The following is a 26,867-nucleotide window of genomic DNA, read 5'->3' on the forward strand; positions in this document are numbered from 1 at the left end:
ATGCCATTCTTCTTTTATTTTATTCTGTATATGTACCTTGCGTATTTTCAAATGGTGGAAAAAATAAATTACTGATACTGATACTTGGGCGTTTCTGACGAATGAGTTATCACATGTCTATTGACATCCGCTTTCATGCCAGACGTTTTATTTGTTTTCGGGGTATTTTCATGTATACATACACAAGAACAAGCAACTCATCTTTATGTATAAAAATTATTTATGCATGACGCGGACTAAGTTTGAAGAAATTAACGTTCTTTGCACTCATGAGTGCGATCGCTCTTGTAGTTTTGGAAACCTGTAAATTTTAAGTTCAAGAAAACATGCAGGGCTCTGATTGGAAATTTACACCACGATGAGCTGCGTCGATTTTTCGTCGTTTGGAAAGCAGCCTGATATTGCATTGAGCGTGTTCCAAACGCTGCTTTCTTGCTAGCCATGAAAAGTATTCCGGAAAATATTTTAATTCAGGGATATATAATATTTATTGGATTGAAGAAAAGTACAGATGTATAACTTATCATATATATAATTATTAAAAGATCGGCATCACAACTGTAAAGAGACGGCGATTTAGGCCTCTAGCAAACTGTTTGTATCAGGATCGTGTCAAGACAAATATTTTGGAAACTTAGTTCCAGACATATATTTGAATCTGGTTTGTTGTTAGTTAAATCAGATAAGGTCTTGCCCTCTTTCAACTAATAATATATAATGGTTCATTTTTTCACGATTAATAAAAATGAGGCAGATAAGTACTGTCTGTATTCAATCATCAGTCTTTTACAATTTGTCTTGCAATTAGTTCTTTCATAATTTCATTACTTCCTCCATATATCGATTGTAGGCGCGCGTCGACGTAGGCTCTTGCGATCGGATATTCCCACATGTATCCGGCACCACCAAACATTTGCTGGAATCTGTACGCTGATTTGTTATTCAGATCAGTTGCCCAATACTTTGCCATTGACGCAGTAGAAGAATCCAACTTCCCGACATTGTGGAGCTCGTTACAACGATCTATGAATGCCCGTGCAACACTAATTTCAGTTTTCAATTCCGCCAAGTTGTGTTGAATTGTTTGCAAATCTGCAATGCGATTCCCAAAGGCCTTTCGTTGTTTGACATATTCTCTCGTTTCTTCAAACATAAACTCACATGCGGACATAGAAAAATTTGCGATTCCTAGTCGTTCTTGCGGTAACTCCTGCATCAACATGAAAAACCCTTTATTTAATCCCGATTCCCCTCCTAGAATCGCGTCTTCTGGAAGTCTACAATCATCAAAAAACAGTTCAGCCGTGTCTTGTGCTTTGAATCCCATTTTTTTAAGTTTTTTACCTCGGGTGAATCCTGGAGTATCTCGGTCAACCAGAACCAAACTTAGTCCATGAGCTGCCGATTTAGCTTTTTTATTCGTCAATGCAACCACAACAATAATATCTGATTGTATCCCATTTGTGATAAAAGTTTTACTACCATTGAGAATCCATCCTTTGTCGTCTTTGGTCGCTGTTGTTTTTATGCCTTGTAGATCACTCCCAGCACTGGGTTCGGTCATGGCAACTGCACCTATTTTTCTCCCTGCAGTCATATCGGGTATATATTTTTGAATTTGTTCAGGAGTGCCATGATTGGCAATGTACGGCATTGCAATTTCCGAATGCATTCCAAAACCAGGACCCGGGCAGTTACAATAATATTGCTCCTCTTGTATGATGGCCGCAGAAAGCCAGTCCCCGCCTAAGCCGCCTTTTTCCAAAGGAGTGCTCACGCCCAATATACCTGCCTCACCAGCTTTAATCCAGCATTCTCGATCTATTTCTCCATCTTCTTCCCATTGAGAATGAAACGGAACAACGTGGTCTTGAAAAAATTTTCGCACAGTTGATCGAAATATATCATGCTCACTCTGAAATATTCTTCGTGTTCCAATATCAGTCAACTTTTCACTTTGGCATGGTTCTGGTCGAAATTCCGAGGATATCGTTCTTATACCAACACATCGGGAGGTTTTGACCGTTTGGACCAAAAACAAAATCGGTCTTACAGATGCTAACACCTTAGTCATAGAAGAGTTGATTTATAGAAAAAGGTTTAAATATTCTATAAAACATGACGCTTTGCGTTGCGAAAATGAGAGTAAAAGAAATATATATATATACCTCAACTCAAACACAATGGGTAAAAAAAAAATTATATATATCCCTCCGGCCTGATTCTCTCAAGCATCTCACGGGCGGCATTTAACTTGAGACGTCGGACGTAACCTCCGGTTATCCCGATAATAATATTGAAGCATTTCGCGTACTTTTGTGTTGAACGAGTGGACGAGTTTAGCGAGTTAGCTTTCACTAGAACAAAGGTAATGTGAGAATTACACTGGAACGAGAGTAATTTAAACGTATGACGTCAATTTTACGATTCTTTATAACAAGCAATATTTTACGATTCTTTATAACAATATTAAATAAGGAATAATGACTACTTTGGTTTACAACTACAAAAAACTATCTTGTCATTATCAAAGTTGAAACTGATGCGTTTGCAGACATTCTAATCATTGCCAAATCGGTAAACCTCCTCAACTACAAGACTTACTGTATTATTATTAGCTGTTTGTAAAGAAGTCAACTGAGTTTTATGAGAGTACATCTGCTAAAATATTGTTAATGATTGATCACGCATTTACGCCAATGTATCTAGATACTCGTCTATCAATGTGATACCCTACAATGGGTATTTGTAGTAATAACGCGGCGTACCGTATCGGCAAACAACGAGTCTTGTATGAAATATATTTTGTTTGAGGTCGAGCCCATTTGCCGGTTACGAGAATTTAAATCCATATGAATTCTGATGAAATATTCGAATACTCCATTAATCACACTGGAAAATGTTTCAGTTTATTTTTACTGTATTTCTTTATCGCCCTGTCTATAATAATAACGATAGAGATGATATATATCATATATTATAGAGCCTGGCAAAAATTTGTGTGATCATATAATCCATATATTTTGACTGGTGGATGTGCACCATATATTGCTAAGGTCTTCTTGACCATACTTTACGTGTTACTCAAAGGCTGTAGAACAATAGTTTATCGGAATAATATCAAAAATATCCTTAACTTCGAATGTTGATATTTTATCTATCGTGTACTGGCAGCTCAAAACTGAATGCGATCAAATAAGCGCAATGTTTTATCATTTTCAAATGTCGGAGAATCCCTCTCTCTTGCAGTGTTGTGTAGGGAAGTAGCTCCCAAACAAGGCCTTGGAGGTGGGGTATTACGAAAAAACGTTTGTCCCGTATTGGGTTTTTAAAGATATTCATAGCGTTTGGTGTTCATATTTTCAATAGTCTACTAGTTTTATTGGGAGTTGAAATTGACGAACGCTGCATGGGTTTAGTACAAATACACATATCTTCAAATAATATCATCGCATCATTAAATGAAAAAAATAAATAAACAAGAACAAGTACAAAATAATAACAAAATGATTCATATGTGTATAGGATATGTGAAGATAGGATTTTACATACATATCCCGGAGGAGAGGAAAGCGGCTTAACCATCGCCTCTCGGCGGCGAGGAGTCCAGCAATCCTCTCGCACATAACTATCCAACCCGCGAACTCACGCAGAGTAATCAGAAGTGCGGTGGCAACCGTATTACTAAAGCTTAGCCCGATTAGCCACACCGCCGCGTCGCTATCGTAGTCTTCCTGACTTCGAGTGACCAGCAGCACTCAACGTTCGCAAATCGTCACAAGGTGCGCAATTATTGGACACGTCAGTGTACATAACGATCGTTTCAATATTATGTTGTTGTTGTTATTATTCTTCTCTCTCGTCATGATGAAATCGCTTTTCTCTTCGAATACTGGACCAATTGCTCTGAAATATTCAGTGGTTAAAGATTGATTTTTTTGCCAGAAGGGTATTACTTTTACTTATTTCGAAAATTTCTGTGGACTTCAAGAGATTCGATTTTTCTGTGTCAGAATAAAAAATAGCGACATGCTGTGACGTGTCCATATATTTGAGCACAGCTCTCTTGTTAATTTTAGTGACGTCAACAGACACAAAAAAAAGGATTCCATGGAGTTCGCAGAAATTTCTGAAATAAATGAAAGTTATAGCCGTCTGGCAGCAACAGCAATTTTTAACCACTGAAAATTTCCAAGCAATTGATCAGTAATTAAAGAGAAAATAGATTGTTTTCATAACAACAGGAATAAAAGGAATTCTAACAACAACAACATAATATTAGTAAGAATGATCCACAGGTCCGCTCCGTGTATTTTAATTTACGTTGAGACCTGACGTATGAATGATCCTTCGATATATGTAGCCTACTGATATGTCAGCCGTTCTTCAATTCCAGCTTCGTTTAGGATATGATTTTTCGGAAATTGTTGGAAAAAATTCGTTTTGTCCTTATTTTTATCATTTTCAGTCTATGACATTTTACCAAGCGAGTACAAAATTTCTCTTTGCATGTAAGTCATTGATGTCAATAATGTTCCCTCACGAATCTCCATTGTTTTATGTCTGGTGTTATGAATAATTCGTTGACCTTCAAATTGATTTTTGTCATTTTAAGCGTTTCACTCCGTGAGCATGGCCCTCATGAGCATTCACTGATAGGCCACAAACAAATTTATTTTTGGATATAGTAATGAAGGTTGAAATCCTACGTGTGATGGGATACAAACGTTTCTCTTATCCCGAAAACTACACATTATTCGACAGGATATCTTATCTTTTATATCATACCACAATTGATCAGTTCGAGGTGTACCGGTTGATGACCGGTGGACTATGTTGTTACCAACAGTGTGACTGAAAAACATATTATCAAATGAATATGAATTGATAAAATTGACATATACGAGTTCAAGATGACCCGGATGAGATCGACAGACAGGTAGTAATGTTCAGCATGAAACACTGTATTGTTGCATAATAATGTTCTCGCTTTTTAGTGAAATTTCCCGTTGTTCCCATCGAATCCGTAGTTCCCGCATTTTCTCGCTTTTTAGTGAATTTCCCGTCGTTCTCTTATCTCACATTATAGGATTGCCCATGAATTGAAAGTTCCTTACCCAACTGTGAGTACCGGTAGGTTCATTATATTAAACTTCAGCTCTTAAATGCCTGTCTGTTTGAGTTTTCTATGCCTATATATTTCTGTTTTGGAATACAATATTGTTTTAATCTTCGTGAATCTACGCGAAGAGGAACTAAAATTAACTAAGAAAACAGAGGCTAAACACTTTTCGAAATTAAAAATACCGCATACGATCTTAATTTTTGCGGAAATATATTTTGGCGCAATCAAATATTTGAACGGAAATAATTTTGGAAGAATTAACGTTTTCGAAAATGAAGATTTGGCCCGAATGTTAACGCGGCATACATTCAAATTTATCACTATTGTGTGCCATTTTAACTCTGGCTCCAGCGATTGGATCATTTGTGAAAAAACATTTTCTTGAAGCTAAAATCCTGGGTAAAACCAGCCTCGCAGAAATACTGTTTTCGTGACTGCATTTGCGCAAAATTCCGTTCTTACAAAAATACAAAGCTTGCAATCCTATGAAAATTACAGCAACATAACTGAAGTTAGGCTACATATATATTATTTTGATATCAGTGTTGAATCAAGCATATAATTCACGATATTTGTATCAATCAGCTGTCATGAATATCAGTCTTCAAATAACTATCAAGCACTCAAGTAAGGTTGATTCATCCACACTGATAAGTGAATCGAGATAAAAATTACTTAGTAAATAGGATGCGCACAAAGTATTTACATTCAAGCATACATAGTTTATTTTAATTCCCCAGTTTACAAAAATTGACAGCCCACATGTACTGCACAACTGTTTATATATTTTTCATGATTTGTTTTCGACAATCAAGGAAGTTTAATTCAGTCTTGTATAATTTGTCTCGCGATCAACTCTTTCATTATCTCATTGCTTCCTGCGTATATTGCCTGTAAACGAGCATCTACATATGCTTTAGCCATGGGATATTCCCACATGTACCCGGCTCCACCGAACATTTGTAAAAATCTGTAAGCTGACGTATTGGCGAGATGAGAAGCACGATATTTTGCCATGGATGCAGTCGATGTGTCCAGTTTTCTCATATTATGCAATTCGTTGCATTGGTCAATAAATGCGCGAACGACACTTATTTCGGTTTTCAATTCCGCCAAACTATGCTGAATTGTTTGCAAGTCTGCGATGCGTCTTCCGAATGCCTTCCTCTGCTTTACATAATCTCTAGTGGCTTCAAACATAAATTCACACAAAGCAATGGAAAAATTAGCAACGCCTAATCTTTCTTGAGGCAACTCCTGCATCATTATATAGAAACCCTTATTCAATCCAGCTTCACCTCCTAAAAGGGCACTCGCGGGTACTCGGCAATCTTCAAAAAACAATTCCGCTGTATCCTGAGCTTTGAATCCCATCTTTTTCAATTTTTGTCCCCTCACAAATCCGGGAGAATCCCTCTCTATAATAAACAAACTTATTCCATGTGCATTCGACTTAGCTTCTTTGTTTGTTATTGCTACTACGAGGATGACATCCGCTTGGAATCCGTTAGTTATAAATGTTTTACTACCGTTTATGATCCAGTCACCACCATCTCTTCTTGCGTTAGTTCTAATTCCTTGAAGATCACTCCCTGCCCCTGGCTCAGTCATTCCAATTGCGCAAATCTTCCTTCCTGCTGTCATATCGGGTATGTATTTCTCAATTTGTTCCAATGTGCCATGATTCGAGAAGTATGGCACGGCGATATCTGAATGCAACATGTATCCTGGGCCGGAGCAATTTGCATAATATTGTTCTTCTTGTACAATTGCAGCTGATAGCCAATCTCCTCCAATTCCCCCTTTTTCCGCAGGAATATTTACATTAAGTATTCCAGCTTCCCCCGCTTTTATCCAACATTCTCGGTCGACCTCTCCATCTTCTTCCCATTTTTCATGATATGGAATAATGTGCTCCCGGAAAAACTTGCGTACAGTTCCACGGAATATGTCATGCTCGGTCTGAAAGATTCTTCTTGTACCAATGTCTGTCAGTTTATCACTTTGACATGGCTCTAGTCTATGATTTGTTGAAGCAAACCTGGCGAAAATCCTTGTTGATATGCATCGTTGCGTTCCGAGAATATTTTTGGACAACACACGGGCCATTACCACAATGAGTCGCCGAAGAATGTTTCATCAATAGCTCGATTATATAGAACGTTGCGTAATAAAATCGCCTACCGAATGTTTGCGAATGCTCAAACATCACAAAACGAGAGTTTAAACAATGATAAGCGCAATCTGTTAATCTTTACCTAACAACCAGCGCAATTCAACAGAGCACACTTTAAAAAAACAGTTGCAAATATTACACTGTCTCGTCTTAATTCTTATTTTCCCAACTAGCGATAACTTATTAATAATAAATTAGTAAACTTATAAACAAATCACTGATACGTACAGGCTCTATTTTTGGGGATATTATGTTTATACATACTGTGTACCAATCGCTGTTTTTGGCATAAGTATCGACCGTATGACAGAGAAAGATATAAAACACTGAATAAACAGGTTGCGAAATAAAGTAAATAAAGTTGCGAAATTATAAATTCTCCTGGGTTGTGATATTTGTCAGATGGCAAAGTCAGGTATTATTCATTCGTTAAGGTCGAGTACAGAAAGTTTCAAATTATTTATTGATTTTCTTTATTTAAAAGATCGACTGTTGAAAAACGGTTGGTTGCTCTCGGTGGATATGTCATAAACTTGACGGGAAGAATTACGGAAAAGGAACATAATGGTAAGTCGTACATGGCCTTACAAGTTGGGAAATTACTACGTATCACCTAAGTGAAAAGTTATTGTTTTTGCGCATAGCATGCAAAAGTGGCAGACAAGTACAAAGTTCATGAATTTCTTTGCAGTAAAAATATATAATACCACGCAGGCAGAATAAATAAAACTTGTAGCAATGTACTCGTCTTATTCAGAATGAAAACTCTCACACAAAAAAATACGGATATAAAAAATACACCAAATATGTATATACATCTCTAAACGCCTGATAGAGAGGAAAAGTTGTATACGAATTATACAACATTGAAATGATATAGATATTGAAAAGGTTCCAACGATGTACAATCCCTTCTAGTATGATACTCCTAGAAACTTGCAAATAGATGAAGTTGAGATAAAGAAGTGAAATATTTGACTGGATATTCCATTTCTCGGAATTTACTACATGAAAAGCGGAAATAATCGTCTGAACTATAGCGCAATTGGAATTTGTTTTGGCGGGCACCGCTTTGATTCCACGCTTTGGTATGTTAACGAGGCGTACCATTGGTAGATGTGTAAACTGGGCTCCCGTGTCTGAGACGCATAATATTTCCATTCTTGTCGCACTAGGTGACTATGGACACACTTCGCGCGTATAATGACAACAACTTTTTTAGGCTGACTGTGTCTTAATTGAGTAGAGATAACTGTCGAGTATGATCCTTTTTCGTTACTACAGTAAGTCAATTTCTCCCATTCGTTCAATTTCAAAGAGGGGGTCCAATAAAGAGTTTTTGTAGCGGTGGTAAAAATGGAACTTCGTTGGAAGAGCATATTTAAAAAAGGGATAGCCCTAATTATATCGAAATCTTTTTAAAATAATTAGTCATTCAAAAGGAGGGTAGCATTTTCAGAAGGACACAACCTTGTTGTGTTAGTAGGAACATCGCCTTTTTTCAAGGGGCGTGTTTTTTAAAACAGGCATAGGTTTATACCGTACAAAACAAGGCATATATATAACCAGTGGTGGGATTCAAATTTTTCGTCAGCCGGTTCTATCACAAAAATCATATGTTTCAGCCGGTACTGTTACAAAAAGTCATGTTTTTTCAGTAATGCTGACCGGTTCGCTGATTTCATAAATTTCCGTGAGACGGTTCTATAGAACTGGTGCGAAGCGGCTGAATCCCACTACTGCATATAACCCCTTTTATGTAGAGATATCATGTTCATAAAAGCATATATATAGGTGTTTTAGAAAAGCCATGCCCATTTCAGAAAGGGTGTAGCATAGGCATGGCCTTGGAATGGGGAATAGCCTTAGCATTTTCAGATTAGCCATGGTCTTCTTTATAGCGGTCATTTGGAAAGAAACATTATTTTTTAAGAATGGCACAATCTATTTAAAATGACTTTCGTCTTTTAGAAGGACCATATCCATTTTACAAGAGACGTAGAATATTCCGAAGATGTGTAGCGTAAAGCGTTGTCCCATTATCTTCGTACCCACATACATTGTACCCGTAAACTGCATCCGGGACGTTTGCACCCACGTACAATGGAACCAACGGCTATTTGCACTTACGTGCATTTGAACCCATGGATATTTCCACGCACGTATAATCCTGCAGTTTCAGCCACTCAGAACATTTTCACGCCACACCCGCAAAACCTCGAACAAGGCTCGGCAGTGTGGCGCTGTGCAAAGTGTTAGGAACCGGACGAGAGGCCGTGGTTCGCCATCCTATCCTAAAAGCACGCCAACAGTATCATAGACGTCAATATGACGCAACAATGCCAAGTACGGATAATAATCAAGATTATTCGCGAGTAAAAATGACTGTGGTGCAAATATAAATGAGTGCAAACTTCTATGGTGAAAATATCCATGGGTGCGATTGTAATTTACTGCATATGTCCATGGGTGCAAACATAAGAACACCACGACATACAAAACTGTAAACAGTATACTTATAGGTATAGCAGCAGTTACCGAAAGGAAAGAGAGCAACACGACTTTGCGACAACGGTATTTAACTGTAAATAAGCGCAACATCTGGATGATTCATTAGGCACAACATTTTAACAGCACTGTGTCGTTATTCGGGCTGGGCACTTTCGAATACCTGATGATTTCAGAATCGAATCGAATATTTTTTTCGAATCGAATCTCGAATACTTAGGTGATATAAAATTGTATGTAACTTCCTTATTATATTAGGTCTTCCAGACACATAAATTACTGAAAACATAGAATACATCACTCAGGCAGAATACTGAGCGTTCACACACAAAAAAAAAACACGTTTTCATCAATAACTCACTACAGAAAAGAGTTATATGTCAATTGCGTTGAAAAAAATATGGCTTCAATAAAAAAAATTGAGAAATTTACCTCGACCATTGTCGGAAAGAAAAAAACAAGATGGCGGCGATTCGAAATTTTGCTTTGAACCGATTCGAATTATTTACTATTCGATTCGAAATGCCCAGCCCTAGTCATTATATTTCAACAAATGTCGGCGGCAATCTTAATCATGGTAGGGAAGTCACTAATTCTCCTCAAGTCTGTCAAAATGAGGAAAACTTCTGCGTTTGTGTTTTGCATAATCATTCAGGAGGAAATTATGTTTTTTTGCACGGTTACTTATGCCAACTTCTTCGTATAAAACACTGCCCATTTCATTGTGCTTTTCCCGAACGGCTAATAAAAAACGATTTACTTGATTGTTATGTTCTTAACAATTAAATATTGAACATGGAGTGCTGTTTAAAACTGATTTGACTCGCCACAAGGTTCCAGTTCTGAACCTACACATTTTTTAAACCCTATTCAGGGTCGAAAACACTTCCGATGAATAAATAGCAATAACGAAAATATCACCTAGTATTCAAAATTACATTGGTGCTGAGACCTTTCCACATTCACGCAAACAAGACTGTACCAGTATGGAACTCTTTGTTAATATGAAACTTCCATAGAAACAGATGAGGTCAACAAAAATAATAGAAATTATATCAGGCCTAAGGTCACATTTGTGCAAGGTATCATGTTTTAAGTTTCATGTGTATATTATGATAAAGGTATCGCATTGTAGAACAAAGTAGAAATGTGTATAGTGTATGCAATAATAGTGAATGATTACAAAAAAAATTTAATCCAATTTTGAAAAATAATATTAATAATAAATATATGTCAAAAACACAAAGTTGGAGGAACCACTTTTTTGTTTAAACAAAAATTATCTTGACTAATACTCATTTAAATGCAATATATTGTACAGTAGTCTCTTTAGTCCTTCACTATTTGCCTCGCAATAAGCTCTTTCATAATTTCATTGCTTCCACCATAGATTGTTTGTACTCGTGCATCAACATAAGCTTTGGCAATAGGGTATTCCCACATGAAGCCCCAGCCACCAAACATTTGAAGGAACCTATATGCAGCAGTGTTATTTAGATCAGTGACCCAGTACTTTGCCATGGAAGCTGTTGAAGAATCTAGTTTCCCTACATTGTGCAATTCATTACATCTATCAGTGAAGGCACGTGCAACCGCAATTTCTGTTTTCAATTCAGCTAATTTGTGTTGAATAGTTTGAAGATCTGCGATTCGGCGACCGAAAGCTTTTCTTTGCTTCACATAATCTCTAGTCTCCTCAAACATGAATTCACAAGCTCCCATGCACAGGTTTGCGATGAGTAAACGTTCCTGTGGCAGTTCTTGCATTAGCATATAAAAACCTTTGTTTATTCCTGCTTCTCCACCTAAAATAGCACTGGATGGCACTCGACAATCTTCAAAAAATAGTTCAGCAGTATCTTGTGCTTTCAAGCCAATTTTTTTTAACTTTTTACCCTTTTTGAAGCCTGGAGCATCACCGTCAACAAGAAATAAACTGATTCCATGAGCTGCAGATTTTGCATCCCTGTCAGTGATTGCAACTACAATGACAACATCTGAATGCCATCCATTTGTGATGAACGTCTTGCTTCCATTTATAATCCAATCATCACCATCTCTTTTTGCATTTGTACGAACACCCTGTAAATCACTGCCAGCTCCAGGTTCTGTCATTGCAATAGCCCCAATCTTCTTTCCTGCTGTCATTTCTGGAATATACTTTTCTATTTGTTCTTTTGTGCCATAATTTACGATGTAGGGCATCACTATATCAGAATGTAGAGCAAATCCAGGACCGGAACAGTTCGTATATGCCTGCTCCTCATGAACAATAGCTGCTGACAGCCAGTCTCCACCTATGCCTCCTTTCTCGGCAGGGATTGCAACTCCGAGTAATCCAGCTTCACCCGCTTTCTCCCAGCATTCACGACTAACTTCTCCAGCTTCCTCCCACTTCTCATGAAATGGAGCAACTTGTTCCTGAAAAAAACGACGAGCAGATTCTCTGAACATATCGTGTTCACTTTCAAAAATTCTTCTGAGTCCAATATCTGTCATTCGCCCACTCTGACACGGTTCTGGTCTCATTATATCAGATGAATATGCCTTCGTGGTAGATAAAAGTCGTACTGTTTGATGTTTTGGATAACGCAGCAATGGTTTCCATAATTTGAGAAGTTGTGCCATGTTTTGTGTGAAAATAATTATGAATATGTAATGAACTAATTTTATAACTGCAAGTGTTAGAAATATTTGATAAAACTATTCTTCTGTTAGACTCACTAGCACTCCTGCACTAAGAATGAGTGATTTAATACTCAGACTCAACTGTATGCACAAAATAAACTTTTGTGTTGAAAGTAACCACTACATATTACTGTATTAGGGTATACTTGCACAATACTGCAGTATGTCTGCAGACAGGAGATAATTACTAGAAAGGCTGGTTTCTGGGTTTGAAATCACAATGGCTCCAGTGCCATAAATGTCGTTTAATACAGTAATATGACCTAGAAACAACAGCCCAAATGCAGTTTTACGGCAGAGGCAATCAAATTTCGACATACAGACATACCGCAAGGGTTTTAGATATAAAAATTGAACTTTTATATAAGTATAAGTCTACTTCGACTCCATAATCAGCAATAGAGCTAAAATTATCGATAAAAACAAAATAAATAAGACTGATCATCGAATCGGGAAAGCAAACAAAACCTCAAGTAAAGTTTAAAGCGTACCGGTACAGATTTTAGGCGGGAAGGTATTGAAAAACGAAATAAGGTAGTACACGTTCGCTCACTTACTTCGCTTAATCAACGTTATACAAATTTGACAACGTCTTCATGATTCTGGATCGGGTCTCTCTAAAACCAGGCACATGAGAATTCAGGCACTCTAATATTTTTACCATACGTCACCGCGGTTTTCAATTGACTTGACAAAAAAATTAGACTTTAAATAAACTTTTGCATCCCTATATTGCAATAAAACAATATTATTTCAAATTTATTTGGGTATAATTGATTTTTCAATAGTAAAATGTGGCAACATTGATTACAAAATATAGATATCAGGCACTTGTAAAATTTCAGGCACTTGGTCAAAACCTATTTTACAATGTATCTGAATACTTTAAAGTGAAAAATTAAAATATACACACTTTGTATGATTGAATTTACAAGATTTTTGTAAAATACAACACCGTTTGTGACTGACAGACTGATGGAGTCGGAGACGTGTCATACCGGTACGGTACCGTATTTCGCAAGTGCCTGATTTTTCATTTTTCTGCTTGTAGTTAAGTGCAAATGCATGTATAGTACCGTTTCTAGACAGTTGGAAAAATATTTCTTTCTGATCTCCATAGTACAGCACCTATTAATTGCAAACACCTTAGTCCAGTCATATGGAAGAATTATCGTGCATAGGCTGCCACACGATGCACAAACGACAGAATGGAGCCTGGAGATGGCCAAAGGTTTGGCCAAAGGTCGAGTGATAAGAATTTGAAGCTGACGAAACAGCCGCATGGTTGCACTATGGAGCCAACACGATTTATTATAAATTTGTTCATAAGCAAAAGTATGGCGTAAACTTCTAGAAAGAAAATAAAACGTCATTTTTCGTGCAAAAATTTGTGACTCAATATCAATATGAGCTATAAAAATTCATATCGAGATTTTGATCGCGGAAATTTTTGGTTTGGCGTTTTTGTTGTTTAGTGTTCAAAAACAAGTTCTGAAATGTGGTATATATCAAGTATAATGAGTTGAGAGAAATTTATTTTTTCACAAAACATCATTAACTAGTATATATACAATACATGGAACATTAAAGTTCAAATAATATCAAATAATAAATAAAAAATGATGGGTCGAGGTGATTGTGATAGAGCGGACTGGCTATGGCTAGGTTCTGGTCGTGATTCAATAGAATCACTACCATAACTTCCACTGTACTTTTCATCCGTGTTAATAACATTCAATTTATCGACATCTTCAAATGATGAATAACTTGAATCAAGTGAATCAAAAAAATTTGATGGCATTGAGGTCATGTTGAATAATTATATTAAATAAATAATTATAGAATACACATTCAAAGCTTATTGGACAGTTGTAAATATAGCTAGGTGTGTTGGGTTAATTCTTATCATGGTTTATATATTAATATTTATAGATAGAGAGTCAATTTGAGTACTTGGACAATAAATTTTTTTCCTGTAGAATAGATCAGAATAGTATTTTTCAGATTCAGTTGGTACATTATTTCACTATGGGACACCTTTATATTATATTCTGTGTATTTTCCAGACTTCAAGTAAATTTTGATAATTGTACTATCATGTAAAAATTTCATGTCGCTAAAATTTTCCACAATTATCCGAAAAGGACTTAATTGCAACGTTTTTGAATCACTAGCAATCCTGTAAATTATTGTTGACCACTAATTTCACCTTAACATGAAATCAAAATGCTTGGGTAGTGTATTGGCGATTTTTTAATATCTCGGCATACTCTACAAAAACACAATTAAATTGGATCCCATTGTTTGGCACATGCCATGCGAGGCGATTATTGGTACATCGTGTTAAGCGTTGTCGTGTTTACATCATTTTAAAAGCTATATTCTCAACAGAAATAAATACATCACACGGAGCGTGCTACTTTTCGTGGAGTATTTTTTTATGGTCCTACACACTAAGCAACATCAGTTTGTGTGATACTTGATGTATTTCACCTTCTGCAGACTTACCTTCTACACCAGGGGTCGACAACCTTTTGTCGCTCGCGGGCCAAAATTAAAGGTTGCAAGTCATTGACGTTTTTATAATAAAAATCAAGTAGTGATACATCTCTCGAATAGAATATATATAGATTTATTTTTTCATTGCATTTTTTTCAAATATTTTCGGCGCCATTGAACCCTTCGCACTCAGCATCAACTTTTCTGCGTTTTGTTGCCATTTGTCTAATTATAATTAAATTATAGGCTCATTAAACTAGTAATTGTTAATTTTATACTTGTTTATAATATATAAAATTTAGTCCACACGTGCCTCACAATAAATTCTGTTAGCTGTTATGTTACTATAATTCAATGAAGCGTCGCGGGCCGGATTATATTACACCGCGGGTAGTAGGTTGCCAACCCCTGTTATATATCATCACACGTATATATTTAATTACTTATCGATCTTGATGGGTAAGTATGTTGATAGGTATTTGTCATTTCCTTTTTTATTTATCCAATTTTATCGCTGATGCTAGATCTGAATAATTACTTGTATACAGCATACATACATGGGTCAGTAGCTTCGATGACCTAACTGGTCTACCATATTGACTCTCACAAATAATTGGCAACCAATTATTACTGGAATAATGTCTGTTTCAAATCAAATTTATTATAGTGTTGACTTTGTTTGTGATAATAGAATCTCATTCTCTCAGACATGTTCTGAGTGTACAAGAGAGCAATGCTTAATTAGGGATACGAAGACGAAAACGAAGCAGTATATATCAAATCAAAGGCCAGTTTATTGCAAAAGTATAATATGGAATAAGATCCACTATAAACTCTTTACCTAATGTTATTTACAGTCTTTTCTAAAGCATTATATGCACTCTAACGTATTCAAAGTTTGTTTCTACCGCTCAACCACGTCAAATTATTAACTTAGATATAACTTGTTACAGATATATTTGTATTGCTAAATATACGATAAGGAACATGCTTGCGGCAAGTATCGGAAAGAGCATAATCGCACATCGTTGGCAAACATGCCTGCGTACTTTGTTTACAACAAAATTGATGAACGAAAAAGAACACTTTCGACGAGAACCCTATCAATCTGGCAAACTCACCGATATTGGAACACGAAGGATATTCAGCAGTGAACACGATATATTTAGAGAATCCGTGCGGAGATTTTTTAATGAACACGTGGTCCCAAATACGGTAAAATGGGAAGAAGCAGGTCAAGTAGATCGTGAATGTTGGACCAAGGCTGGTGAAGCCGGTTTGCTAGCTGTCAGTATTCCTGAAGACAAAGGCGGACTGGGAGGAGACTGGCTGTCCAGCGTGATAGTTCAAGAAGAGCAGTGTTATTGCAATTCTACTGGTCCTGGATATTTGTTGCACTCTGATATTATGATGCCATATATAGCGAAATATGGCACAAAAGAGCAAATTTCAAAATATATGCCTGACTTGACAGCTGGAAGAAATATTGGTGCTATTGCGATGACTGAGCCCAATGCTGGAAGTGATCTTCAAGGTATTCGAACTACCGCCAAAAGAGATGGTGATGAATGGGTTATAAATGGAAGTAAAACATTCATCACAAACGGATATCTATCCGATGTTGTAATCGTAGCTGCCTTGACTGATACAAACGCAAAATCTGCGGCACATGGACTAACTCTGTTTATCGTGGACAAAAATTCGCCAGGTTTCAAGAAGGGAAGAATACTCAAAAAATTAGGATTGAAAGGACAAGATACGTGTGAATTATTTTTTGAAGATTGCAGAGTTCCATTTGATGCCGTATTGGGAGGAGAGGCAGGATTGAATAAAGGTTTTCAGACTTTGATGCGTGAGCTTCCCCAAGAGAGATTGCTTATAGCAAATGTGTCCATAGCAGCCAGCGAATTTATGTTCGAAGAAACAAGAGAATATGTCAAACAAAGAAAAGCATTCGGTCGGCGAATCGCGGATTTACAAACCATTCAGCATAAACTGGCCGAACTCAAGACCGAAATCGCTGCAACACGAGCTTTTGTCGACCAATGCAATGAGCTTCACAATGTCGGAAAACTGGATAATTCAACGGCATCAATGGCAAAGTATTGGGCATCCGAAAAAGTTAATTTTCAAGCGTACGATTTTGTACAAATGTTTGGAGGAGCTGGCTATATGTGGGAATACCCTCTGGCGAAAACTTATGTTGACGTTCGTGTACATCCTATTTACGGAGGCAGCAACGAAATTATGAAGGAATTAATCAGCAGGCAGATTGTGGAAGAATAGGACCCGCGCTAATTTTTGTTTAAAATCAATTGCTTAGAAAATCATTTATATAAAATGTAATGTGTTGTTTCACTTCATTAGCAAAACATTCCTCAAAAGGTATTTTTAAGCTAGATTGAGGATCAATTAATTGATCGATTCTACTACCTAATATCGTATTCATCTCGACAATGCTTTATATTGTGTGCTTTTTGTGTATAGGAAATCGTTAACTTTCCGATCCTAGCCGCCCACATAAATTTAATTTGTTGAATGCTTACTTTTGATTAGTATCATGTAACATTTTTGAGAACCATTTTGTCCACGAACGTGACACGAAGATGTTATCAATATATCTTGTGTAATTTTTTCTTGTCTTGAAGTGGTGCGCGGGGCTCTCAGAGTCATCCAACGCATCGGGTTCGTCCAAATACTGTAATATAATAATTTTATATATAAGTGGGTTTTACGCCGACATGAAAAGTCACAAAAATTTCGATGTATAAAGTCAAAACGTCAATTTTTTGAGAATTTGCAATAATATAAAATCCCCTGAATTACTAACAAACCGGTTAAGTATTAAAAAATAATATATTAAAAATAGTAAAATAATCACTTGTGCAAAAATGTCAAGTTGAAAGATAGTATATATTTGTTGTCTTTACTTCAAAATATGCAAACCTAACATAATCAAATACTTCAGCCCCAAATATATAAGAAAGCTCGAAGTCGAAAATATTTATTGGGCAAGAAGTAGACATATGGGTGGTTTTGCTAAATTTTTACGTTGTTGTTGTTTTTAGTAACTATTGTTGTTAAAGAACCGGGTCTCGTGTAGTTTCGTACCACAATATTTTCTAGTAGGCATGACGTAAACATTTTTGCAGGTTTTTGTAATAAGGGTTTCGAAATATACGCATAAGGATTTTAATTCTAACAAAGAGTCATTGAAAACTGTACTTAGATGCTTATAGTTGTCAGTAGTCCGAAGATTGCCTACTTCTTTGTGCAGTGCCTGATCTTGTTTCTAATGTATATTTCCTATACCCACCAATGTTCTTCTACTGTCTGAATGTAACCTCTTTTATTTTTTCAATTCAGTAGAAAGTTGTATTTCATTTACTGTTTATGCTTCGTTTTGTCATATTCTGACTATTTATCATATATATTAGCTTCGCAGAATGCAATATCGGTACTCCATTTTACATATGTTTATTAATCCAGTAATCTTTTATCAACTGCTTACAACATAGAATTAACTACTAAATGGCAATCTTGGGTGCTAGACACGTTATATGATTGTGTATTTTTAAATCAATTTATTAAAATTTATTTATGTGTCTTTTGCTGCTGTAATTCGGCAACAAGGTATCGCTGAATAGATGACCCGCTAAGTTTTTCACGACCCGTATCCAACTGCTAAGAGTTAATGTTTTCCGTTTTGTATTTTATTCCGTATGTGCTTTATTGCGTATATTATTTTTGCATGATGGAAATAAATATTTTAATTTCCCCCAACTACCGCACTAATCGATTTCAATTTTTTTAGTACTTAAAAATAGAAGAAGTAGAAGGCTGTATTTTTTGAAATTTGTATGGGATCTGGCATTTCACAAAAAATGCAGGTGTTGTTATTTATTAAATTAGAAAAATGTTAATTCTATATTGCTTATCGGTCGCCCTTTTAGCAGAATCCGATGCGTGACTTTCGTTTCCATATATTTGATAATTGCTTTCCCGTTAACTCCAATATTACAGTTCATCGCAAGTTAGTTGGGCTGCTAATCGGTGGTCTCATCGCCATTTTGACAACCGTTTTAAAACAAAGAGAGCACTGGGTCGTTATGCAGGTCCAAGGGCATTTGCTTACAACCTTTCGACGAGTTTTCGACACAAGTTAACCTGGCAGATCCTAACAGAAAATTTGAGCGAGGCCCATAAATTGTAGTTTAGTCTGATTCCATAGATCAGTGGTTTCAACTTTCGAGGGTCGTATGAAGCGTACCTCTCGCTTTTGGTAGCTAGAGACTTCGAACTTGCTTAAACTTGGATAACTTTTAAGGCTCAGTTCTTGGCCTAAACGCTCTATAATATTTACTTTCCATAGCATATTTTTTCTATAGTTGTGTAAACTGATTACAGCATTTTCTTGAAACGAATGGACGAATATAGCTACTACTGTACTAGAGAAACAGTGTTTGTTGTCAACTTTCTTATCTGTTCTTTTTTGCGGTATAGTGAGGGAACGCCCTTTTGATTGAAACAAACTTGCCCAAAACACCAATTTTTGTTGTGTTGGTAATGCGATATGTATGTGACAACATTAGCTGCACTATGAGCAATACAAGTATATAGAAAATGTTAATATAATATAAATAATAACGAATAAACCTAATATCGTTCCAATTATATAATTCCTATCTGAGAATCATTTGGTAATGTACGGCATAACCAGAAAGTAGGAAAGCCCATCAACAATAAAATCTATAGTCGCACAGCAACTCCCTAATCCGTAAAGTACAACGGGTGTCTCCCGAGGTTGCCAGATCCCAACGATCTAAAAAAGGCAGAAAAAGCCAACAAATTTACCAAGTACAAAGGCCCCATGATTTGTCTGATTTTAAGCCCTTGGCACAACACTGATGATGATGTAGAGCCATCCAGTGAGCCACACAAATGTCTTTTTCCATTGAAAGTTGTTTTTCGGTTGCTATCATTTCCACTTCGGCGGGTTGAAGGGTTCATAAGTAAAAATGATTAACTGAATGGCAGCACCAGAATCTACATTCAACACAATACAGTCAAGCTGACATCTATATGAAACAGTTTAAAAAAAATGAAAAACAAGAGAGCAATGCTCAAATATATGGACACGCAAAACGATTCCCCAAAAATCATATGCGGTGACTTACCAGTACCTTTATTATGGTGGCCCATCGTTGTCACGCGTAAAATTGAAAATAAAAAAATGAAAATAAAAAAAATTGTTGTAAAAAAACATAAAAATAATTAGAAAAAAAATTAAAAAAAAAAAAAAATTAAAAAAAAATTAATAAAAACGAAAAAAAAAACAAAAAAAAATTAAAAAACAAAAAAAATTAAAAAACAAAAAAAATTAGAAAAAAAAAATGAATACAAAGAGAATAAAAAGGTTGACAACGATGGTCCGCCTCGTGGCCCATCGTTGTCACGCGTTTTTATTTTTAGAAAATTTGCTTCTGCTTGGGACCAACGTTGTCAGGCATAATCCAACGCGCACAAATGTGTTCCCTGGGTTTCAAACTCACTACTGATTTTCTTGAGCAATATTCAATATGAAAATGTTCAATAAATTCTCCATGCTACAAGTTCAACAAGAAGTAATATATTCATAATAATGATAAGAGAATATAGAATTGAATACGAAAATTCGGAAAATTTGTTTTTACGTGTATAAGGTAATTTAATTGGAGAATGCTGCTTAACTACCCAGTTGTCTGGACACTCGCGATGCCGGTACCGTACCGTCTTACCAAATACCGGTAATCGGTTATAGTCGCTTTGCGTCTGACCGTACCGGTAGCCATACAATCACTCATGAAAGAATGGGAGATACGGATAGTCTCGTAGAATATAGACTACTGAAACACTCTCTGCGCCTGCCCCATACCGTACAGCCGTAACGTACCGATCCAGACAAATGATGAATCGCCCGTGCTCAACCATTTATTTCAATCCATACCTCGATCCTAGTAGAATATAGTGAGTCGTGGTTCGCCATATGGTTAAGCCGTCTTTCCTCTTCCTCGGGATAAATATGTAAATCCTATCCCAAACTGTTTTTTGGAAACAACTAAAAATTGACAAATACCACGCAAAACTATAAAATCGAGGCAGTGTTTACAACTCTGCTTGAACATCTGTCTAAGCGGCTGCAGAAACAGCATATATTTCATTCTCACATCTGCAAATTGCAACAATTTGATTTTCAAAATAGGTGAGTATCGATCAATTTATATTTGATAAAGCTGAACAATCACAGCAATATAAAAAACAGATGACAAAATGACTTATAGTTTGTCTTTAAACGTGTTCCCATATACCGTAAATGAAATATTATTTACTGCTTAACAAATTTTTGTATGCCCTTTTTCAGGACATGATTCCACACATGAATCACATAAAAAACATTTTTAATTAACTTTCAGCCCATGCATTTGGATAACGATAGAGCAAAGCATATTTCAATAGCATTTCTGGTGTTAAGGAGCCCTGTCCTTATGCTATCCTTACCAGCTGGCGACTGGCAAGCATATGTGATAGCAGAAATAGTTTCATTTGCTCCAGCTTTTAGACGTGTACTGGAACTGCATCATTATAGGAGAAGAGCACATTGTAAACTTGATGAGATTACCCTCAGAAAAATACGTAGGCTATAATAGTAAGACTGCTTCTGGTGGCGACAAACTTGGGTAAGTTGGAACATTTTTCTTATGGATGCAGTTTTGATGGATTTGGGGTTAGGTTTCAGGTTTATGTAGATATAATTCTGCATAATACACTAAAACTTGATACATGACTTTCTCAATACAACGGTGCTACCGCCATAAAATCACGGCAAGAGACGGCGCGGTTAGTTTGTGGTAGCAGCCGCCATGCAGTGGTAGAACTGCGACGTATTTTTACTGTGTAGGATTTTGATTGACCTCGGGAAAAGATAAAATAGCGAAAATATGAAATATATTTCACTATTAGACATTTGATATGCTGGCCACTTAAACTAATCAAATCCATGCTTCCGAAAACAAATAACTAATTAATCCCATACAGCCATACCAGACTTGGAATGGTACATTACCGGTAACCAGACAAGAGGCTGTGGTTCGCAATATGGTTAAGCCGTTCTATAGGCTTTCCTCTCCATCGGGATAATTATGTAAATCTTATCCTTTTTGTAAAGTCTCTTCCTCTGCATATTTCTGTATTTACTGATTTATGTACACTAACCTGCTGCACATGTTGAAATTTTTGTGAAGTTTCTTCCTCTGCATACGGTACCATACGTATTTATGCAAATGTTGTTTCTAAAAAAATGTAACGAAACAGCGAAAAATTAGAAAGGCATAGCAGCTGTGCAGACATGCTGGCTCATTACAAAAACTTAATTACGGTACCGATACGTGCCGTACAGGCCACAGGGACTGTCATAGCTTTCCCAGCTATCGTACCGGTACCGGTTTCACTTTCGCTTAACACGGGAACCACAGTCTACAAATACTGAAATATATGGAAAGTGAACATTGATTGATTGATTGATTGAACACCGAGCGAAACAGTACCGGTAGTTTAACTTAACCTCAAAAACCTTTCGAGTTTATTGAGAAATAATTTGAAATACCAACTGATAACAGTAAATACCGCAGTCAACAAATATATGGTCACCAAGCGAAGCTGTAGTAATAGTCAACTAGCTAAGAAGTTATCGCAAACCGTTGCATTGCTGCATTGCGGGTACCGGTAACCCCAAACATATCGATTCCCCATAAACAACTCTTAGCGGAGCAAGAATTACGATCGCTTCTCAGTTGATATGCCTTTGCGCAATCGCCACAAGGTGTCACTATTTTTTATTCTGATCACTTCTTTGAACACAAAAAACGAATCTCTTGAAGTCCACAGGAAATTTTAAAATAAATAAAAGTAATAGCCTTCTGGAAAATTTTTTTATCTTCAACCACTGAAAATTTCAAAGCAATTGGTCCAGTATTCGAAGAGAAGAGCGACTTTTTAAAAACGTGTCAAAGAACAAGAACAACAACAACATAATATTGAAACGATCGATAGGATAAGACAAGAGAGCTACGCACAAATATATGGACACGTTAGACCAGAGCGAATCAGTCCTTACCGGTACCTTTGACGCTACCGGTACCCTCAAAAAAGTTCTGAATTTCCAGTAGCAAGAATTTTGCAGAATCAAAACGTACAGCCAGTCACGACACTGACTAAAATCCGTGTTCCCATGGATAAAATAAAATACAGCAAAATTTTAAACGAAATATCAAATTTCATAGAATTCACGCAAAATTTTGGAATAAATAAAAGTAATAGCCTTCTAGCAAAAAAATTAATCTTTCACCACTGAAAATTTCAAATTAATTGGTCCAGTATTCGAAGAGAAAAGCGACTTTTTTAAAACGTGTCAAAGAACAAGAACAACATAATATTGAAACGATCGTTATGTCCACTACGTGTCCAACAAGAGAGCTATGCTCAAATATATGGACACGTAGAGTCACATAATTTTGATGACGTCATAGCGAAAAAAAAGTAATAGCCTTCTGGAGAAAATTTTTATCTTTAACCACTGAAAATTTTAAAGCAATTGGTCCAGTATTCGAAGAGAAAAGCGACTTTTTAAAAACGTGTCAAAGAACAAGAACAACAACAACAACATAATATTGAAACGATCGTTATGTCCACTACGTGTCCAATAAGATGAGATTTTATTTCGATTCATTCGCAAAAACAAAATAAACATATATACACAAAAGATTAAGGCGAAGAATCTGGAAAGTGAACAAAACCTAATAAAATAGGTTTAAAACGTATTAAACGCGTTCACTTACCAAAGAAGAAAGAAACGAGTCACAAACACAAACAAATAAACATGAATATTGACGGCAGTCATTACTCAGGCGTTTCACTTGGTAATCAGGTTGCGTGCAATCTTTTCAAAAACAAAAAAGTGAATTAAATATCCGCTGTGCGTGTGATGCGGCATGTAGACAAACAGTCCGAAAAACCCTAGTAGGAGGTGCGAATGCATGTTTCCGTTCCATGCTCAAACATATATCTAGTAAAATCTACTAAAACGTTAACACACCAATGTAAAAATCGATCGTAAAAATCGAATTTTCAAATATCAGTTCGTGCAGTTTAACCGTAGTAGTATATATTTACGGTTTAACATTTGTATATCCGGTCTTCTCCATATTTGAGCAGAGCATAATTTCGTCCATCACAAAATCTTCCATTTTGCACCCATGTTGCACATTTCCAGTCCATCATTAAAAAATCTGCTATTTGTTTATTGATGTCACAGTCTGGGATTCACTTCTCGAATGCATATCTTCGGCTCGAGGTAGCCACGTCCGCACGCGACGGCGGTCGGTACTGCTCGTTATGTCCACTTCGTGTCCAACAATGCTAATTCTCTGACCCTTGACCTCTAAAATTCTACCTATGCTCAAATTGTCACCAACGCAAAATTGTTGATGTCGAAATACCGATACCGCACGTCATGGGAATCACCGTTTTGTCTCACAATATTCAAGCAGCTATCAAACTGGCAGCTGATTTCGATCGATACCTGTACCTCCATTAAAAAAAAGAAGTCAGTCAGCTTTGCTAGGGTGTTTACCGGTACTATGTCTTTAGTACTGTTAGTCTGCGTTTGATACCGGTACCGTACCGGCGGTACTGCCGTGGGCGAGGAGCATTTTATTTTGTCAATAATATTAAATCAAGCTAGTATAGGTTGTTTCTGTCGAACATATTGGACTGGGAAGCAGCTGACTGATCTTTAAAATAACGAATACTGAAATAGATGGATAGGGATGTCAAAAGAGGTGCATGACGCACATTTGTGTTTTAGGCCAGTACGGTACCGGTACCGTACGGCACGGTCTTGTGCATGCATCCCGTCTTAAATAATAATACGGTAACTGTTCATTTATTTATGTATCACTATTACGAGACGAATAAACATACATAGGCTACATAGTTTATTTGAATACTCCGTAATATACAAAAATTTAAAATGGAGAATTCTGGAGGGCGAGCTAAACCTTTGAAACACGAGAGATATCATGTGCCCGCCAACCAGCACACACACAAAATTAAATTACAAAAAACAAACTTATACTAAAACATAAACCTAGTAAAAACGAGGCTAGGGCCAGAAATAATCAAACAAAAGATTCTTGAATGTATTGAACTTTCTCCGGCTGTTATACTTTCTAAACACCCAAGCTATTGCAGTAATAATGAACAATTCAATATGTGCAGTATATGCCAGCAATATGTACTTAATTGAATGTTTATTTTGTGACATTGCGATAAACCGAAGATCTTTAGCATCAAATGTAAACCTTTATTAACGGATAATGTCATTTCCAATTCTCAAAAAATGTCTATTATGGTCTATTGATCATCACAAAATGAAACCCGCGACACCAGATTACTCTAATGGGCTTAGTACGGTACTGGAAAATAAGTCTCGCCACCAGGCCACAACTGTCGTAATTCCGCTAACTTCACGCGTTATATGGCTGTTACTTGAACAGGATTGAGGCAATTGGACAGGATAGGTATATTAAGCAGGAAGGCTTTGCTAGCGTGAGAATAAGTAAGATATTTCATATTAATCGTATGTCAAATCACTACCTCACATGCAGTGACTAGTCGAATGTTCATATGCATGGGTGGTGAAGGAATCTGCAGCGGACTTGGGGTCGGCAAGCTAACTTTTTAGACACGGAGTGGACCAGGGATCGTTTTTTTTATTATGTGGTTGTTGGTCATCATGTTGTTAGTAGGGATGGGACGAGTCCGGCATTACAGAGATTCGACGAATCCGAGTAATAGGTCAAGGACTCGAATCGAATCCTCCGAGTCCGTGACGTCACAATGTAAAAGTAGAAAAACACTTTCTTGACCATGCTACAGCATCGCGCGCTCACAAACATACGTCTTAGCTCATATTTTTCCCCTAATGGTTCCGCAGAAAGCTGTTGAATCAATTCAAAAATATATTTTACTTCTTTTTCGGCGGCAATAATACAAACGTAAACGTGGGTCAATGTGCGCCTTGGCTGTGAACTAGATTTCCAGCCCACCACCGTGCGTCAATTCAGGGCGGCTATTTAGAAATTCTTACATGTCAATATGAATATTAAAAAGCTTTTGACTACAATGCTTTCCCATAATTCCAGATATTTCTAGCCTCAAATTCACTATGTCGTGTGCACAAATGGTAGAGAGATGCCACTCGTCGTCAATACAATGCTTGCAATTTAGTAGTTAATGTAAACGTTATAGAACGCTCCATGCCTTCCATTGCTCCCTTCTTAGAGAAAGAATTGCACGTAATAAACTCAATTCAAAAGAGGTATTGAACTATTGATGAGATTCCCCCTTGGGTTGATCCTGCGCATGTTTCATATTTATTTACGCAAATCGGAAACTCAAAAATTTTGCGCTAACACATATTTTATTGTGTACAACATGTATACTAAAATGAATAGATAGTTTGAAGGCGACTGGCGCATCATTGTTATAAGCTATTAATAGTTTTTAACTTGCCTTATATTACCTGGATATCTGTCGTCGTTTTTATTAGGAGTGTTTATAATACACACAAGTGATATTGTTACATATCTAACCTTGAATTTCAACTATTTAAGGTATGTAGTGAGATTTATAGGGGTAAAAGTACAAACACAGGCGTAAATTAGTGAAAACAGAATTGATTATAGACTCGGTAAAAACGACGTGGACTCGAAATCGAATCAGAGTCCAAAAAATGCCTGGATTCGACTCGAATCCGAGTCCGGATCCGAATCC

At 36.6% G+C, this 26,867-nt stretch overlaps 1 protein-coding gene and 3 pseudogenes across 2 annotated transcripts; 1 reads left to right on the plus strand and 3 right to left on the minus strand.

Annotated features, from left to right (window-relative positions):
- Positions 1-441: 441 nt before the first annotated feature.
- LOC120330926 (long-chain specific acyl-CoA dehydrogenase, mitochondrial pseudogene) lies at positions 442-2,852 on the minus strand (annotated as a pseudogene).
- Positions 2,853-5,662: 2,810 nt separating this feature from the next.
- Positions 5,663-7,563, minus strand: LOC120331437 (long-chain specific acyl-CoA dehydrogenase, mitochondrial pseudogene; annotated as a pseudogene).
- A 175-nt stretch (positions 7,564-7,738) lies between these two features.
- Positions 7,739-17,616, plus strand: LOC120330792 (long-chain specific acyl-CoA dehydrogenase, mitochondrial pseudogene; annotated as a pseudogene). Its single transcript, XR_013476629.1, has 2 exons — positions 7,739-7,868; positions 15,950-17,616. The product of XR_013476629.1 is annotated as a long-chain specific acyl-CoA dehydrogenase, mitochondrial pseudogene (transcript).
- Positions 10,789-12,499, minus strand: LOC120330793 (long-chain specific acyl-CoA dehydrogenase, mitochondrial-like). Its single transcript, XM_039397716.2, has one exon. It carries the CDS (start codon positions 12,435-12,437, stop codon positions 11,139-11,141), a length of 1,299 nt encoding a protein of 432 aa, XP_039253650.1. The 5' UTR covers positions 12,438-12,499; the 3' UTR covers positions 10,789-11,138.
- Positions 17,617-26,867: the final 9,251 nt, after the last annotated feature.

This window comes from Styela clava, chromosome 6 (genome assembly GCF_964204865.1).
Source record: "Styela clava chromosome 6, kaStyClav1.hap1.2, whole genome shotgun sequence".
NCBI classification, from domain to species: Eukaryota; Metazoa; Chordata; class Ascidiacea; order Stolidobranchia; family Styelidae; genus Styela; species Styela clava.